We start from the raw sequence: 19528 nt of genomic DNA on the forward strand, positions 1-19528 counted from the left end.
GGCCGGCTGCCTCCGAGCAGCAGTTCCGAGAACTTTTTCCTGACTAACCAGATCCTTCCCGACTTCCCTGGAATTTCTCTCTCTCTTCTGCAATTACAGCAGCTGTAAAGGTAGACACCTGCTGGAGCAGTCCAGAGTTAGGTATCCATAGCAACCCTGGCTTACGCAAATACCCATGCCTCTGTGCCTGTATAAACTCTGTGAAAGTTTTCAACAAACGGGGTTTGATCAGAATCCAGGCTTGCCCCCTTTCTTCGAGTCTTGTGTTCTGTCCCTATATAGGAGAATTCTCCTCCCAAGTGTGTTAGTCGAATCCCCGGCGGGCCGGGGGCACCTTCCAACCCACCTACACTGGATAGGAGAGAAAAGAGGTGAATAGGGACAGAAGAAGTAGAGCTTCTCAGGTTCAGTTCCTTGGAGCCGTTCCACTCTCCATCCTCAGGGTTCTAGCAGACCCGTTAAACAGCAAACCAGCAACTTTAGCAAAGGTGGCTGCAACCGCAGCGGGTGGAATCTGGAGCAGCACCCAGAACCCAGAACCTCAAAGCATTCTCTGGAGCGTTTCTCTCTGGGAGTGTCTCAAAGCAGAGCGATGAACGGCCAAAATGGTACAAAAACCCAGAAAGCCAAGCCTCTGGTTTTGGGGAATACACACACACACACACACACACACACACACACACACACACACACACACATATTTTTTCAGAGTCCGCACTAGGATGTTTATCAATTGGCAAAGACCATGCCCCTTCCCCCCCCCCCAAAACAACAGGCAGTTCCTCTTCTAGTGGACAAACTCCCCATGTGTCCTCTCACAAGTCCCGTTTCCAGCAGACAAACCCCGCACACCCTTACCCAATTCTGCTTCACATTTCATACTTGGAATCAAAACAAAACCATGTTTACATCCACGACAGGAAGGGCAGGCCTTTCAGACAGACTCTGAAGGAGAATAAGGCACTGGGAGTTAAGCTTCCCCTGGCCATGTGTGGTGAGGGGGCGGGGGCGGGGGTGGGGGTGGGGGGGAAGAAAGAACGAACTCCTTAGAGTGTAAGGGTTGGTCAGGCAATCTCAACGCACACTCAATTTCTTTTCTCTATTACCTTCCATCAGGGTACTCTGTAGAAAAGTCATGAAAAAGAGTGGACCTCTTGCCTTGACCTGTGCTGACGTCTCTTGTTAAAGGATGACTATCCAAACTCTGACCCAAGAGTTAGATGCTGTGATGGCTGGAATAAGATTGGTCCCCTATGGGGCTTATATAGTTGAATGCTTAGTCCTCAGGGAGTGCCACTGCTTGAGAAAGAATAGGAGGTGTGGCCTTGTTGGAGCATGTGTGATATTATTGGAGAAAGTGTGTTACTTGGGATGGACTTTGAAGTTTCAAAAGCCCCTGCCAGGCCCAGCGTCTCCCTCTTCCTGTGGATTGGGATGGAGAACTCTCAGCTATTTCTCCAGCACCATGTCTGCCTGTGTGCCACCATGTTCCCCGCCACGGTGATGATGGACTAAGCCTCTGAAACAAAAGTTTTAGAACTGTGAAAACATTCAGGACTCTGCCGGAGAGGCCAGAGTGACTAGAGTTCCCAGACCATTTACAGCTCTTCTATGTTAGGAGCAAAGTCCAATCATGGTCTCTGAAGGGTAAGCAGAAAAAGTGCAGTGATTTGGCCATCCCCTTTGAGTTATGGAATCAGAGACACCACCGCAACCATGCGTGGATTTCATGTCATTAGCTCCACTGTGGTCACCAAGAGGGAGCCAGTCAGCTACCAGGCTTAAAATATCTGGTCGTTGTTGTGAGGTTTCAAACCCAGGGGCATCTATCTAACATATCAAAATGGACACTGGCCACCAAGTTCTCCCAGCATCCCTCTGTCCCTACCTATAGGGCCCGCCTAGCTGGTGTATACCCTGCCCTCTACCCTAAACTTCTCCAGCCCAGGGGCTGGTCTTCCTTCCCCTGAGTTGCCCTTCCCTGTATCATCCAACCATTTTGGTTACCTTATTCTTTTTGAGTACTCTCTCTCTTTGGGCCTCCTGGCTGGTGTACTTGGTTGGTCTCTTCTCTCTCCTCTCCTTTTTCCTCTCCCCTCCTCACATGGCTCAGGGTCATGTCCACTCTGGACTCTCCCAGATGTCCCTGCCTCCGGCTATGCTCTCCCATGTATCTATAATAAACGTTTTTCTCCACCATCCTAGGAGCAGTCATGTCCTTCCCCTTTTTAATTTTTTTCCATTCAAATATGAAGCTATGAGCATATTTAATAATTACTTCTCCAAGGGCTGTGGGGGGAGGGGGGATGGCCCAGTTGGTATGGTACACGCCATTCAAACATGAGGCACTGGGTTTAATACCCAGAACTCATGTAAAAAGCCAGGTGTGGTGGCACACACTTGTTATCCCAACTGTTGGTGGCTGTTGGTGGTTGGGGGAGCAAGAGGAACCCTGGGAAATCACTGCCAGCCAGCCTGGCTAAATCGGGGAGCTCCAGAGAAGTCAAGAGACCCTTTTTTGGGTGGGTGTCTGAGGAATGGCAGGCCTCCATGTGCGCACGTACACACACACACACACACACACACACCCCTCCCAAGCATTAGTTAGGATAACCAGCTGAATGGTGATGTTCCTGGTGGTGAATCTGGGTTAAAGTTTAATGAACTGAAATAAACAGTTTTTAATCTTCTGCAAAGGTTAGGAGTAAGCACCTCATTGTGATGCTAAACCCTAATATTAGTATTTTCATGTTAAGGATACATTAACGCTTGTTGAATAGAACCTCATATTTCAAATTTAAAATACCCCATCATCTAACCAAAATGTATTTGTGATTATAAGAAAATCTAAAACCACTACTGGGTTTTCATATGATTATATGTGGTTTAGTCTTAGAGGTGCAGTTAGAGGCACGGACTCAAGTCAAATCTACAGGGCCTAGAAAAGTAATTGTTGAAATAAACAATTCTTTAAAAAGAAAGAAAAGAAAAGAACACAAAGTGAAGTGATGGCTTCATGGGCAAAGCACTTATAACAAAAATCATTCAAATCTGAGTTTATATCTCCAGAACCCACATAGAGCCTGCAGCTGTTGCAAGCATCTGTCATCTCAGAACTCTTGCAGTGGTCTTGGAGGACAGGCCAAGAGAAATCTCTGGAAGCCTGCAAGCCATCCATCCCGGGGTGCACAGTGGTGACCAAAAAGAGACTTTCTGTCACACAATGGGAAGGTGGGGGACTGACACCTAAGGCTGCCATTTGACCTTCACCCCCATATCCGGGACATGAGTGGATGAGCCTATACCCACACGCAAATATCCATTCACAAGTGTACACACGTGCACAGTTTGTTTGTTTGTTTTTTTAAGAATAGGATCTGGAATTTATAACTCTATCAACAGCCAACAAGCCCCTACAAAGTTACCGACCCCAAACACACAGAAACCGGACAAAAGAAGAGACAGGACAACGATCTTATTTTTAACTTTATTTTTATTGTTGACACTTTTACAAGATAGAACAACTACAACCATATTAACGAACCAAAAGCCTGTGCACAGAAACAAGACAAAGAAAAGATTTCGAGATGTTAACACAGTCTTTGGGTGATGAAAATATGGGTGAGTTTTTCTTCTACGTTTCCACATCTTCAAGGCTACTAGAATGGGCACATACTGCGTATATGATGGAAAGATAAGCAATAAGGCCAGCCTACTAGAACACTATCATCAAGACGCCTCAAAGAAACTGAGAGAGCACGCCTCACTGTAACCCCGCCATAGCTACCCCTCTGCCTCACACGGCTCCACGCCTCTTCTTGCTGTTGACGCCACATACTCATCACCGACACCCTAATAGCCACACGAGGGGTGCACAGATCCAAGGTGTTACCAAGGACTTTGCTGGAAATACAAACTTTCTTTCTCCTGCTTCACTACAGTTTCCCAGTTTTCTTTGAGTATGTCTTATATTTATGATGCAGAATACATACATAGTTTGTTACCCAAACACCAAAGACTATTCAAGAAATTTGAAACAAAATATTTAACCATGACCACCCACCCACCCCAAACACTATTTTTAATTGTTTCCCACATTTCTTTTTGTTTTAGACTACCTAACACTGTTTTCATCACAAGTTTCTGTGATGACACAAGATGGAGGAAACAGATGAAGATCTTAACGGTTGTTGGATGTGGGGAGTGTGGGCAGATTTTTTTTTTTTCAATTTTACTGTATTTTCCAAATTTTCATCGGGTAAGTAGTATGCTTGTAATGGTGACATTGCATACTAAACTTCATCATCAAGTGACTGTTACAAGGAGCAAAGGGAAAACTTCAGATCAAAGTATTTTTTTACCGTAATTATACAGGAATACTAGAACAGCTATCTTGCATACACATTTTGACACGGTTATAATAGATAAACCTGTGCACAGCGACAACAATAAACAAGATATTCAAGAGTATATCTATCTTTGGATGGTGGGGGACATGGGTTATCTTTCCTCCACTTTTCTGTGATTTTCCAAGGGCTTCCTCATGAGATCCAATTATGTTCACAATGGAAATATAATCCTTAACTTTTGAGTAACACTACCGTAAAGAACACTCTAAAATTTTTAAGAAAATAATGCTCGACTATAAGCCTACAACAACACAATAGCTTTTGACTATAAGCGTACATTTTTTAAAACAGTTATAATTGTAGTATAAATATAATTTTGTGTCCTGCTTTCTTCACTTCATGTTCTGTGAATGTCTGCTTCACAGCACTTCGTGATCATCACCTTTAAACAACTGCATAAGCATCCAGGGGCACATGGACTTACTTATTTCGCTGTAGTCTGGCATTTCGGTTGTTCCTAATTTTCTACTCACTCAGCTATGGTTAGAATGGACACTCGGAGTTCTTGACAAGTTGCTTTCTGAAAAGGGTTTCATGGGGGTACTACTGTCAATGATGACGAATCCCCAGATTTAGCCAGACTACCGAGACGCTGACCTCCACTGCAAGGGTGTTCCCATGATGCATCACTGCCCCTCTGTTTCCTGGATGCCAGTTCCAACCTGGGGTCTCTCTATGCAGCTGGCTTTCACCTGCACCGTGCCATCCAAAAGGCCTCTCTTCCAGCTACCCAGGACACCTCATTCAATTTGTTTTTACCACCCTGACCTTCCAATCTTTGCTGCTGGTATTTGCTCCAGTCTGTCTCATTTCCTTCCTAGATCTGCTGTCCTCCTGGAACTCCCTTACTTTGGCTCACTTGTTTTCTACTTCTCGTTCTTAGCTCTCCAACCTCCAAAGACTTTGGCATTCCGTTGAGGTGTCGTTGACACGCTCCCCGTGAGCCCCAGACTACAGATCTAGGAAATCAAGACTCAGACCCATTTCCCCAGCAGGAATCTCTCTTTCACTTCCTCAGATGATCTGTACCTATCTTCCGATCTTTCAGCTACAGATCCGCTTTAGTTTTTTCCTCTTTTTTTTTTTTAAGTTTTTTAAAATTTTTAAATTTTTTTTTTCCCCAGCCAACTGAAGGCCAAAAAATTGTCTTCATCTAGCCATTATGCGAGGGTAGGGGAAAGTAAAGGAGCGCAGGCAGTCCACCTATAGGACGCAGGAAATCTCAAGCTGGGAATTCAGTTTCATGATCAAGAGGACAACTGATGACATCGAGACACACACAACACTAAATGGAAAGCTCAGAAATACTTAGGAGAGCTCAATGAGAAAGAACCATGGTAACAGGGAAAAACAAAAAACAAAAAAACAAATTAAGGCTGCTGGGGGACCTGAGTCCATGTTAAGCTAGGATTAACTATAAAAGAAAGCTTTTTTTGTGTGTGTTTTTTCTCTTTTTTTTTCTTTTTTTTTCTTTTTTTCTTTTTTCTTTTTTAAATGCAAAGTTAGACTTGGGGTTGAAAGACACATAAAGAACAGGGGAGTTAAGTCTGGAGCTAGAAAGAACCTAAGGGTACTAGCTCCTGGCACGCAGAGAACACAATGACTCGTGGCAAGCACAGACACCACCACACAGGTGACTCAAGCGGACACTGCCACTTGTCACTTAAGGCAGGAAGCACACAGCAGAGTTAATGAAAGGTTGTCAGTCGGCTTCCTTATTTACAATGTAAGAGCCTCTCTTGTGGTTCTCAACCTTCATTAGGCACTACTGTGATCTAGCGATGGTCGTCACCCACTCTTTAAAGGCAAAGACATGAAGATTTACAGGGAAAAGCTTCGGGTGTCATGACTTCACTATCAAACACACGATGATTGCTTAGAGAACAAAAACCGAAACCTTAAAAAAAAAAGCCTCAAATGTAACATTTTTTTTGCATGAAAACCACTGTAAGGTATATAAAATAGGGAGGTGGATTGACTGAGGTCACAAAGACAAATCCACATACTGTAAAGGGTTCGTTCACACAGTCAGTCTCAAGGAGGGGGGGGTTGGGTGCACACCAAATGGCTGTGGAAGCTAAAATGGTATCTGTTTTCACACAGCCAGGGTTCAAAGACACACACTCTTTCACACCCACACCTTCACAGGACTATCTAAGAGGTAGGGGACGAAACAGTCCATTACTGGAAAGGGTACTAACGTTCAGATGATGCACAGTAAAGCTTCCGCAGGATGGACAACACTTACAGATATATGCTAAATTGTTGCTCTCTTCCTCCTCAGGAAAAAAAAAAATCAGAGCACCAGGCTAGGTAGCTCTGTAGAGTAAACTGTAAATTCTATAGCACACTAAATCCAAATATATGTGTCACTGATCACTGTGGTTTGCTCACTTATGTACACGGCAGGAGTTGTTATGTATAGGGTATGAAATGGGTTTCATTTACAGTTGATTGGGGCAACCTTTGTGGTCGTCCCGCAATCCAGCTGCTTGGATGAAAGGTAAGATGTGAGCTCTAGCTTTCCCAAATGTACGTTGATGTCCAATAGGGAAGAGCTATGGCTGAGAGAGTCTCCACTCAGTCTCAGTTCTCTTTTCAGTCTGAGTTATCTGATGTGAAGTCCAGTATGTATATAAATGTATATATATATATATAGTAAGGTGAATTTCTTATTGACATGATGGGTTGGTTTAGGCTCTCTCTGTGATTTATTAAGGGTCTGGTTCTGGGAGGAAGGTTTGGTTTCGTTCTGTTTGTCCGTAGCCTGAATGCTCACTCAGCCAGTGTGAGAATTCTGGTGTCTGGCAAGGGAGAGGCGGTCATTGAAGAGCTGCCCGCACACGTCGCATTTGAAGTACTTGTCATCCGCCTGCTCGGCGCCACCCGCGCTGGTGCTGGCCCGTTCGATGTAGCCAGAGGACTCGCCGAGTGCATTGGCAGGCTCGAAGATGATCACGCTGGCGTGACTTTTCAGATGCTCGCCGAAGGCTGCGCTGGAGGCGAAGGTTTCTGTGCACTCGTGGCAGTTGTAGTACGGTTCTTCGACCTCTATCTCTTGGTCTTCTCCTTCCTCTTCTGGGTCTTCGATGTCTGCACCATCGGGCTCGTCTGCGTCCCCCTCTGGGTCTTCAACATCTTCTTCCTCTGGCTCGTCGGCTCTCTCTTCTGGGTCTTCAATCCCAGCTCCGTCTGGTTCGTCAGCATCGCCGTTTGGCTGTTCAGCTTCTCCATTGGGCTGCTCAGCCTCTCCGTCTGGCTCGGCAGCTTCTCCGTCTGGCCCTTCGGCCTCTCCGTTAGGCTCTGCAGCCTCCACCTCAGGCTCGGCGGCCTCCACCTCAGGCTCGGCAGCCTCTACTTCCGGCTCCGCCGCTTCCGCGTTTGACCCCTGGATTCGCAGTACTTCCTGGGGAATGAGGACGTTGGCTTCGACCTCTTGGGCAGTGGCGGCTACTATTTCGGAGCCCCCTTCTTGCTCGGGGTGAAAGACCATACGCTCGGTGATGACGGTGGTGTCGTCGAGGAAGGGCTGGCCGCAATCTTTGCATTCGTACAGTGGGATGTGCTTCCTGAGGGGCTCGGTGAGGAAAGAGGCGTGGGTGTAGGAGGGCCCGTACTCATAGGGCTCGTCCTTATGAACTTTGGTGTGGTGGTCCCCAAGCTGTTTGGCAGTGAAGAAGCATTCCCCACAGATCGTGCACTCGAAAACCTTCTCTTCGGTTTCGCTTCCCTGATACTCGGTGAGGGCTAGGCCCTGAATGAAGATCTCGTCCGCCAACTCATTCTGCTCCAGGATTTCATCATCTCTGTGCTGCCGCATGTGTTCATTCAGGGCAGAACTGTGGATGAAGCCTTGTCCGCACTGGCGGCATCGGATGGCTGAGCCGGCAGCAGCAGGATTCACTTCTGTCACGCAATTTCTCCTGGGTCGCACGGGCAGGACGGCGACGAAGCCGTCATCACAGGCCTTCACAGAATACGCCTGGTCTTGTTCGTGGACTCGCTGGTGCTCGAAAAGTAGTGAGCTGTGAATAAAAGATTCCCCGCACTTCGGGCACTCATACAGCTTCTCTCCAGAATACTTTTTCTCAAACTCGCTGACGGAGTGGACGTGAACTTCGGAGTGCGCGTATTCACGACTGTCAACCAGAGTCTTTCTGCTGTGGACATCCTGGTGGCTTGTGAGGTCTGTGAGGTCAGTAAAGCTCAGCCCGCAGTGCTGGCATTCATAGATTGTGTCACTGGTGTCCTCTTTCTTATGTTCATCAGAGCCTTCTGGTTTCTCCTGGCCATGGGCCTCTTCACCTTGCGGCTCCTCGCTGCGCATCTCCTGATCAAGGGGTTCCTTGTCCTGGGGCTCCTGGCCATGAGGCTCATCACCGTGGGGCTCCTCGCTGCGCATCTCCTGATCAGCGGGTTCCTTGTCCTGAGGCTCGTCACCATGGGGCTCCTGGCCACTGGGCTCCTTACCATATGGCTCTTTGTCATGACTTTTCTGACCATGAGTGTCTTTATCATGGGGCTCCTCGGCATAAAACTTCTCTTGGGCATAGATTTTCTGTACATTGAGGTGGTTGCTGGTAGCAGAGCGTTGTCCAAACTCTCTGAATTTGCGCACTTGTTCTTGAATGAAGCGTTCGTGGGCATAACTGGTCTGGGGGTCGCTAGGGATGAGGCTGCGGATGACAGATCTCTCATAATGTCGCCTTCCAGAAAGTCTTTCTCTGTCGTGGATCTTCAGGTGCTCAATGAGGTCAGCCCTGTGAGCAAAGGCCTCCCCACATTCCTGGCACTCAAAGAACTTTGCTCTACGGCGAATTGCCTGCAGGCCACCAAAAGGTAGGGGGTGGATAACAGAGGTCTCATTGCTTCTGGGCTCAATGTATTTCTTTTTGGCGCGAGCTTTCTGGTGTTCCCGAACACTGGAGCTGGGAACCGAAAAGGTGACGTCTTGATTAGATTCGCGGGACTCTAGAGAAAGACGCGGAGACTCAGCGCGGGACACGCTACTCGGTGCGATAAAGTCCTTGTGGCTGATGCTGCTACTTCCTTCGTAAGCGTCACCTCTGGTAAGAATCTTCCTTCGCTTAATGGTAAGATCTGAGATGTAAATGCAGGATTCTCCTTCCTCATCCCGCTCAACCTGGTCATTTGCCCTATGACGTTTCAGAGGCCGAGGAGCCGGCAGGCTGTGGATGACAGAGGCCTTGAATTCTTTTCCTTCATAGGTGATCCCTCCAGAGTGGCGCCGGGTGCTAGACTCTGCCACTGGTTTGGGTCTACTGAACCCCAGTGCTCCATGACTCTTCTGAGCTTCTGCGGAGCCCAAGCTATGAATAACAGACCTCACGTAGGATTTCCCTGGGGAGCCATTTTCCATGGTGGGACTTTCCAGCTTGTCAGGGTTGGCGCTGATGGTGAACGGCTTGTCTTCATCGTTGTTTTCAGGTGGTCTTGTTATAGTGTGGCTCTTCTGAGATTCGGCAAAGGGTTTCTCATATCCCCTGCCATCAAAGAAATTCTTTCTAGAACGATGCTTCTGATGCTCACTGGGGTCTGAGGTTTCCATCAGCGCATCTCTGGCATTGTTAAAGTCGAAAAGCCTCTCCCTGTAAGTTTTCTGGCGCCTTCTGAGAGACTGACTGGGGACAAAGGTCTCCTCGCACATCCTGCTCTTGTGTTCAAATGGGTTTCCTCTGGTGTGGATTTTCTGATGCTCCCGCAGGGATGAGAGATGAAAGAAGCTCTCCCCACACACCTTGCACTCATAGATTTTGTCTCTGCGGTACATCCTCCGAAACTCATTGAAGTTTGGGCAGGTCAGAAAGGGTTCTCCGCGATCACGCTCGCGTTCGCGCTCCCGTTCGCGCTCACGCTGCTCCCGGGCACGGGCCCGCAGGCGCTCGCGTTCGCGTTCGCGCTCATTATCTCTGTCGTCTCCCGGGTTGCCACGACCGTGGATTTTCTGGTGCTCGATCAGGGCGGAGCTGTGCAGAAACGTCTCCTTGCACACCTTGCACTCATAGAACTTGTCTTTGCCATACATCTTCTGCAGCTCGCTGAAGGTAGGGCTAGGCATGATGGCGGCGTCATCCTCCTGAGCTCTACACTCTGCCAGATACTCCCTAGCATGGATCTGGCGATGCTCTGCCAGGGCGGCACTCCTACTGAAGGTTTCTCCACACTCCTTACACTCAAAGCGCCTCCCCCCACCCTGGCCTTTCTGCCCGTCATTGAAAGCCACACTGTGAATAAAGGACTCCCCGTACTCATAGAGGTTCTCCCTAGTGTGCATGATCTGGTGCTCGACAAACTCAGAGATGACACTGAACGGCCGCCCACACTCATCACACACATAGGGGTTGGCCGCGAAATCCATCGCCTGCGGGTCAGAGAAGGAAGGGCAGCTCAGGCTGCCCATGCTCATCGCCTGCCTCATCTCACTGCCACACTCAAAGGGCTTCTTCCTCACGCAGCTCTTATGCTCATGCCCTGAACTCTTCTCATCGGAATCAAAATGATAGCGCCTCTTCCTTTCTAGAGCCCTGCTACGGGAAACCAAGTCTGGGTTGAATCTGAAGCCTCCCCTGAACGCGCTCCCCTGGATCACTGACTCTCTTTTGTTGGATGAACTGTCCTTCCAGTTGTCACTGGGCCTGGGGAACCTCGGAGGGGGACGCTCAGACGGTTCCCTCGCTCTTCCGGATCTGGGGTTGCGGGACACGTCCTTGATGAATTTTTCCATTATGACTCCATGAGACGATTCGTCTTCACAGATTCCGCGCCGGTGGGCTGGCTTTTTTGCTTCAGGCATGGGTTTCAGACCTAGAAAGAAACCCCCATATGTAATTCTTCCCTAGTCTCTAAGCTCAGGACAGCATTTTTCTGTGGTGTCTGAGAATGTGCAATGTGGATGGCTCTCCATGTGTGACCGGCTTGTCACTCACCTCGACTGGTGCTTGGGTAGGCACTCCTCTTGGACCTTGAGGAGTGGCCTTGTGTCATGTGAGAGTGTCGGTCATCTTCGGCAAGCTGTACTCCTGGTTACAAGAACAAAATGGCCGTTGAAATGGACACTGAAGACTGCAGCTCCTCGCCATAAATTGATCCCCCGACCCACAGTAAGTATGAACTGTCTCATACTCATATCTTTGAACGGCTTGCTTTTTCTTCATATTCATTGTCTAACCTGGTGTAAGCTACATTTTGACTCCCTTGGTGTAATCACACCTACAAAGGGGTATGAAAACTCCCCATGTGCATGAGTTCAGAGTCTCCTCCTGACCACGTCTTTGAGAGACTCCATTCTTTCTGGGGGGGGGGGTGAGGCGTTGGGGGTTTCTCTCTCTGTAGCTAGCCCAGAGTGGCCTCAACCGTGGATTCTCCTGTTTCAGCACAGCTGGGTGGGGTTTCACGCCTGCGCCACTATGCTCCTCCCCTGACTTCTCAATGTTCTTTCTCTACCTACTGTCTAGGACTAGATCCCTTGGTGTTACGGGTTCCTGCAGCACCTGCCTACGGCCACTTCAGGCTACAGGCTTCTGGAGGAGTTCACATGTGGACCTGAGATCATATAGACCAATTCTGTGACAAAAGCCATCTTCCTGCTCAGCCCCAGTCTGTACAATATGTTCACCCAACCAAAGGATTTCTTTACAACTCAAATCGCATTTCACCAAAGGCTTCTCGGTATCCTTGAGGTCTGAATATACTAGCACGGACTCGAAGGCCTTGAACTAAGCATGGTAACCGGAGGCTCTACTGACGGAGGCACTGCGTGTGGCCGCGGGAAGGGGGAGCTTACCCAGCGAGAGCAGCTTTCTGTAATTCTCCAGGTTGTCCTGAATTGGGTTCTGAGGCTTCTTGTCCTCTTTGAGCTCCACGACATTCTGGTAGGACTCGGCGTCCTAAAACAGCAAACACAGGCCTCTCAATGGAATCTGTCCCCGCGCATGGTCAAAGAGAGACTAATGCTGGCGACATGGGTGCTACGTATGTGAAGTTATTTAGGAAGTGCTCACGGCATTTGGGGTTCTGAGCGATCCAGGGCAAGTGTTAACTAGGGGCCTACGTCGTACCTACCTTGTGCTACACTCTGAGGCAGATCCCAAAGACGCATGACACATATTCCTTGCCCTCATGCAGCTTATAATTTGGTTGGAGAGAAAAGACTCAGGAAACAATTAGAGAACAAGAAACAGTAAATTGGGATACAGATCATAAACGCTACACGGGTTTCTGGGAGGGACAGTTCAGGGTGGTCCTGAACAGTGAGCCAAGGCTTTACAGAGGGCCTCCCGCGGGGCCTGGAGCGGTAGGTGAAATTACGGTTTTGTTTGGGGGGTGGGGAGCTGGTGGGAAAGCCCACGCAGGCTAAATCATCGGCATGCATGGTGCACTCATGGGAACAGAGACAAGATGCGCTCTAGCAGACATCTGGTCAGACCACGTGGTTTTAAGTTCCCTTCCGGTCTCTCTATTGCAGAACGTGGCTGCAATGTAGACTTTCCAAATAACTCAAGGCATCCAAAAACTCTCAACTCAGAGCTATCTTATAGATATTTCTCTCAAAAGGAAATACAAAACTCTGGTTAATACTCAGGAGCACCTTCTCTGCAAGATTTTAAAGGGCCTTTGCTTGTTACCGGAAGGCGGTACCAGAGTTTTACTGTCTGGGTGAGCTGCACTGCTCGGGGTGATGGCGCTGAGGCCTGAAGGGATCCTGGAGCGTGGAGGGCGTACTGGGGGAGTCTATAGGCTTTGGAGCTGGAGAGAAGGTTAGGGTCAGAAGCAGCCCACAGCACTCAGGAGCTGTGTGGCCTTAGATACGGAAATCTTTCAGAGCCTCGGGTTCTTCATTGTAAAATGGTGAGAGCTCGCACTACTGCAGCACAGCGGGTAAAGATCCCGCAACGTGCTCATTGTTTAAATAGAAAGAAAAATTGTGCAAAGGAAGCATTCGTGTTCTGATGTTAAATTTATTATTGTCCTGTTCCTGGACGGTGGCTTGAATTTTAATAGAAAGGTGGGGAATATGGCAAAACAATTTAAAAGAACAAGCATCGGAGTTAAGAAGGAAGCTTCATGTATGCAACTGCCCTTGGCCAGTCATTCAGCGGGCTAATGAGGAGAAGCAAGCGACAATAAAAATTAGGGCAAAGAAAGGAAGCAGAACTTCAGGATAAAAGTTTTTCTCAGTTAAGGGCTGAAAATTAGGACAAAAGACAAACCCCAAACCAATTCAGGAAGCATTGCAACCTTCGCAAAACCACCGCCCCAGAAAGCTAAATGCATTCCTTTTGTTGGGTGTCCCTCCTCCTACGGTAAGTTCCTTGGAGGTAAGTTCTCTGTGCCACTCAGAGTTTTGAGGGGCCTTGGCATTTACTTACAGTCAAAGACAGAGCGGAGGGTACATAGATGTGCCTAAGATAACAGAAAACCAGAGCTCACAGTGTGGAGGCTGGCAGAGAGTGAGGAGTCAAGAGTTTGGGGTTGGCAAAAGGGTCACCATCCCTGGGGTACAAAGAGCCCATGGGCAATGGCAGACTTTTTTTTTTTTTAAATATTTCTTTCTAATTTGCATAAAGTCTGAACAACATTGCTTCTAGAAAACAAAATGGCGCTTTTGTATAAAGATAAGTTAATTTAGGGAGCCTTAAAGCAGTTGCTGGATTTATGTTTGCTATCATCTGTGATTTCTAAATGTGCGTTAAGCTGCAAACAAGTTGGGGTTCAAGAGGTGAACTGAGAGCCATGCTAACATGGCCCAGTTCAGGCTCTCACAACATGAGCTATGTACATGACCTACGAAGGGATTTACATGTGATTGAAGAGCCAGCAAGAACACCAAGAGTGTTGATTTGCATGGTCTAGTGCCCCGTTTCCTCCAGGGGTCAGTGAATGAGAGGCATCTAGACTTTTTGTACTATGCAGGTGCGCTCCTTGGTCAGCAGCTCTCCACAAAGTCATGGAAGAGACCGTGAGCAGCAAAACTAGATGAAGTTTAATGATCAGACGCCGGGAACCCAGCCCTGGGTGCCTTAGCCATCTCCCTGGCTCTTCTTTGGTTTAGTTCTGATCAGAAAGCCTTGGCCTGTGCTCTCTCTAAAGGGTGGGGTGCCCCTGAACCTCAAGCCTGGCCCACTCCTCCTAGCCCCTCAGAGTCAAGTACTGCTGCCTGGAAGGCATTTTCCTCTCATCCAAATCAAGACTCTGTGCTGTCATTTTTGTGAACGTTCTGTGTCTTTGAGAACATTCAGAACATTCATCACACAGATGTAGTGTTTATATGGAGATTTACTCGTGCCACTGGCAACAGCATGGATGCTGTCTGTCTCGGCCACAGCTAAGTTTCCCAGGGCTTAGAGGCTTAATTGCAAGGGAAGTGAAGGCCCTGCCTCTGGCCCATCCCTCTCTTCTCAGGCCCGCTGATGCTAAGGCTTTCCTCCTCCTCCTCCTCCTTCTCCTCTCCTTCTGTCAAGAGCCAGCTCAAATCCCATGTCCTCTTCCCCTTTAGCAATCGCCCTAACACATACTGCCCCTTAGCCAACGACTACTGTGACTGCTAACACAGCGTGTCTACCATGCGCCAGAGAATGTAATAGGAACTCACAACACACACACACACACTGACACACGTGTGTGACTCTGACTCCTCACCCTGGCACTGGGAGCCAATGCTCACACCCATTTTTACTGATGAGGAAACTGAGGTTCAGCTTTGTTGAGGTGTCCAATTCCACCCTGCAGAGGGTGGCAGAGCCAAGTTTTGTACCCCATTCTCATCAGCTCCAGAGCCTTTGCTCTCCCTGCTCACAACCTTCCTACTCCTGACCTCCTGGGGGCCGGTAGAATGTGGAGACTCCCTCTACCACCTACCCTAACGAGGGACACATGCTGAGGGCCAAGCACTCCTTCGTTGTGTGGATCAGTTCAAAACAAAACAAAACAAAATACAAAAGCCAGGCAACAGTGACTTTGGCCACTCATCACCTGGGGGATGGTCCCTGCCTTGTCTTTAGAGTGACTGAAGGCTCTCAGTCACAGGTGGCCATCTAGGGGGGAGGTGAACACATCGTTGGGGAAGAGACGGGTATCTGTTGTGAAATGAAGGTAGGTTTTTTTTTTCCTGGAAAGCGAGGAGACCTGAGCATACCTGGGAGCGAGACTCGTAATCCATGGAACGTCTGTCATCATCTCTTTCCAGTCCAAAGTGTGGTCTTGACATCACAGGCAGAGAAAGATCCCGCTGAGGCAGCCCTGGGAAGGAGGAAAGGTGTCAGGGGACTGCAAGACCTAGCCTAACACAGCAGGGCTCAGGTGGCCCCTGCCAAACTCAGAAGCTCTCTGGGATGTAAGTGTGCAAAAAAGAAAAAACATTGTTTTCTCTGCTTTCTATAGAAGAGCCCTGCAACGTCCCAGGGTTCCTGCCCCATCTTTCCTAACCTTAAGAGTCAGGGGCACGCCACAGTAATGAGGGGCCTGGCATGGTGTCTATATTCTGCATCTCAGTCACTGACCCTCTTTGGTCCTCTCATCTGAGACAAGAGATAAAAGCCAAGAGGCTCTCCAAAGGTACCAGAATCTATTGGTAAATGCGACAGACTTGAACATCTTTTCTGAGTTACAGTTTTAGGATGCTCTGCTGATAAGATAAATACGGTAGCTCCCCAGTCCAGGAGGAACAAGAGATAAATGGGCTCTGGTGGCATGAGCACCAATAATACAGTGACATGGTGCTTACTGCTTCTCCTCTAATCCTCTTTTAGTCAGTAAAATGACTTCAGCGGGCCATGCTGACGCAGCATCTCCCATGAAGGGCAACGCTGTCCTGATGAAAATGTGTTTGTTTTTCACGATCCTACCTCTGTCTGTAGTACTTTTTTTTTTTTTTCATTTTTTGGAGCAGCCATGGGTACATATAAATATATATAGTTTTCTTTTAAACAAAATGTGTCTGCTTAGGGAAAATGTTGTGTAAACGACAGCATAGGCTTGTGGCATGAAATGGCTCTGCTGAGAGGAAGTTCAGAGGCTAGACCCTGGGAGTAAACATTTCAGCAACAGGAATACAACCCAAATTGAGAATGTAGGCCTCCCAAGGCCCCTGTGCACACAGCCTCTACCCTGAGCCTCAGGCCAGCACACAACTTACTGCTTCTGGGATTCCTGCTGTATGGCCAGCGGTCTCGAGGCTCCACATCTCTGCTCCTGCCCCGGCGCTCCTGGTCTCGGTCACCTAGGCAGGTCAGGTGTTGAGTGATCAGAAGTGCCTTGACATATGTGTGTTTCCTTTCCATGTGTGTGCATGCCTCCCTTGATGGGATGGATCCAAAATGGAAGGTTCCAGATTCCCAGGCTCAGAGCTATCCTACAAGCTTTTCCCTAAGCAGGGCAAACTACGTCTGTAAGCTAGCTTCACTTCAGACATCCCAGTTGTTTTCTCAGCTCCTAAGTGGTCAAGTCCAAAAACAGACCTTCTGTGTCTAGCCCAGGTGACTTTAAATGGCACAGCATTCTACTGTAAAGAACCTGAAAAAGCGGAACACATGTCCACCCTATGAGCAATTCTGATAGCACAGCCTGAAGTAGATGCTAAATAGTGTAAATATTTTATTGTTTAAAAAGCCCTGCGTGTAATTCCATTGTAGGCGCCTGGTTTGATATAAAAATGCCTCAACTAATCTGCCCTCCTTGGGTCTCTGAGTGATGCTGAACATGCGGGGGCTGAAGTCCTCATGGAGACCTCGATGCCCCTGGGCCTCGTTATAATGTGGTATCTGGTGGGGTGTGGTACTCACTGCTGAAAGAGTGGGACGATCGAGGTGGTGGGGTTTCTCTCCCAGTTCGGCTCATATCGTCGTCACTGGTCATGTCACTGTTGGTGTCGTCTGAGAAGACACCAGACATTAACTTAATGCGTCTGCCTAGGTGGCCTCTGCTCTCCCTGGCAGCTTCAGTGACCAGGCCTTTCATGGTTCATCTCAGCTCTCTTTGGTGGCACCTGTCTGTGCCTGCTACTTAAAGACTGCGTGGGGAACATGGCTGTAGCCATGTCTCCTTCAACCTCACATAAAAGCAGACAATGTGCGACCTCCCAAGCTACCACACCATGACGGTAATGGAAGGCTCTCGCCCTAATGGACTTCCTCCCATAGGAGGGACCACTTTCTTCTGCTGGCTCAGGGGTTCTTCTTATCAGGGAACAGTTTGTTTTCCAAGGATCATTTGGCCACAACATTAGAAGGTCAAATCTAGCTGGAGGCCATGAATAATATGCCCAGGTTGACCCTACTCCTTGCCCCACCTTGGTAGGACCAAGACTAACAAGTGCTGTATAAGCCAACTGACACCATCCTCTGTCAGGTCTCACCTTCCTGATGGTACATCTTGTAATTCTCCAGTGGAGTGGTGAGTTTTTCACAGTCGTCTGTCTATTTTGCTCGCACCCAAGGGCTTGAGCAGCTCAGGGATGGTCAGCCGATCTCCTCTTTCTGTGAGGGACTGCCTGCAACCAATCGAGGTGGCATTTTCAGTCTGAGTGGGGTTTTTTTCTGAGACCCAACAAATTCCATATATGGTAAGTTTCAAAACTTCTGAGGAAAGAGTTCAGACCAGCTGGGTCTTTTCCCAGGACACCATCTAGCCCTTTAGCCATGTAATTCTTTAGTTCACACAGAATGTCTCAGGTTTGGTGGCAGACAAGTAATTCAGAGTCAGCATTTCCTCAAATTAAAAGTTGCCATTTGGAGGAAGTAAATACACAAGTCAACAGAAAGCATGTGACAGCCTGTCATAGCACTTGTGGACCTTGATGGAGCTCTATGTATTGTGATTATTCTGAACTAATTGGGCTTATTTGCTTATCTCCCAGCAGGAAATTGCTAACCCAAGTGAATGGGGAGATTTGTTTTCTATGTTATTTAATCCCTACTATTGGATACAAAGATAGTGACATACATATGGCATATTGGATTTAGTGTATAAAAAGCCACTTATATGCCAATGTGCGAATGTTATCAGGAATGCAGAAGAGATCAACATAGCTCATCACAAGAAGTGTTCTAACTTCTGGGCCAAAAAAAAAATGACTTATTACTTTTCTTAGGAAATTCAAGACTCTGGTACACAAATATGATCTTTTTTAATATGCTCAAGATTATTTGGCCAGGCCAATAGAATAGCATTTGATAAACAAGAGCAAGGAGGAACAAAAGACTTATGTTTATGTGTATGTGTGCTTGTGTGTGTGTGTTATGTGCAGGTGGGAGCACACATGTGGAGGATAACCTCAGGCACTGCTCCTCAGGTGCCAACCAGTTTTTCTTTTTGAGACAAGGTCTCTCACTGGACTGGAACTCGCCACTTAGACTGACTGATGCATCTGTCTTCATCTAACCTGTAGTGAAATTACAAAGACCAACACCACAAGTTCTGTGTGTGTGTGTGTGTGTGTGTGTGTGTGTGTGTGTGTGTGTGAAACAAGTCTGAAACTCACAGATACCTGACTCCTATGTGCTGAACCTAAAGGTTTGTGCCACAATCACTATGCCCAGCTTCACACCTGAACTTATTTATTTATTTTTATTTTTGGTTTCTCGAGACAGGGTTTCTCTATGTAGCCTTAGCTGTCCTAGACACACTTTGTAGACCAGGCTGGCCTTGAACTCAGAGAGATCCGCCTGCCTCTGCCTCCCAAGTGCTGGCATTAAAGGCATGCGCCACCACGCCCAGCTTCTGAATTTAATTTTTAATATGGGTTCTAGGGGTCAAACTCAGTCCTCATGTTTGCAAGGCAAACACTTTACTGGCTAATCCATCTTCCAAGCCTAAAATAAATGATAGTTTTAAGGGTGGGGTGACCAAAACCCACACCAGAAGTACTGTTTCTTATGATGCTAGAGAGGATTCATTTGTGACTTTAAAAAAAAATAATAAGGGGAGGGGCTTGGAAATGAAATAATCAAAAGCTGTCCAGCATTCTTGCCTACAAAGGAAGGAGCACATTTACATCCTGCTTTCAGAATTGCAGATTTCAACAAAATTAGGAGTGTGCATATTCAGTCCTATCTGCTCCACTCCTGTGAACCCCCTGAGATGCTCAACAGCCTATGGCCAAG

The 19528-nt window shown here is 47.8% G+C and overlaps 1 protein-coding gene across 3 annotated transcripts in view; it reads right to left on the bottom strand.

The window, feature by feature from the left end:
• Positions 1-3475: 3475 nt before the first annotated feature.
• PEG3 (paternally expressed 3) overlaps positions 3476-19528 on the bottom strand; it is a 35250-nt gene continuing 19197 nt past the window's right edge. For all 3 annotated transcript variants that reach the window (XM_084770595.1, XM_084770593.1, XM_084770594.1), the window contains 7 exons: positions 17782-17916; positions 17210-17299; positions 16564-16647; positions 15565-15668; positions 12214-12316; positions 11357-11449; positions 3476-11234 (listed from right to left, as the gene is read on the bottom strand). In XM_084770595.1, the coding sequence (XP_084626721.1) occupies positions 7189-11234; positions 11357-11449; positions 12214-12316; positions 15565-15668; positions 16564-16647; positions 17210-17299; positions 17782-17797 (4536 nt within the window). In that variant the 5' untranslated portion in view covers positions 17798-17916 and the 3' untranslated portion in view covers positions 3476-7188. The remainder of the gene's footprint in view (positions 11235-11356; positions 11450-12213; positions 12317-15564; positions 15669-16563; positions 16648-17209; positions 17300-17781; positions 17917-19528) is intronic.

Source organism: Acomys minous, assembly GCF_964271855.1.
Source record: "Acomys minous genome assembly, chromosome: 20".
Taxonomy (NCBI): Eukaryota; Metazoa; Chordata; class Mammalia; order Rodentia; family Muridae; genus Acomys; species Acomys minous.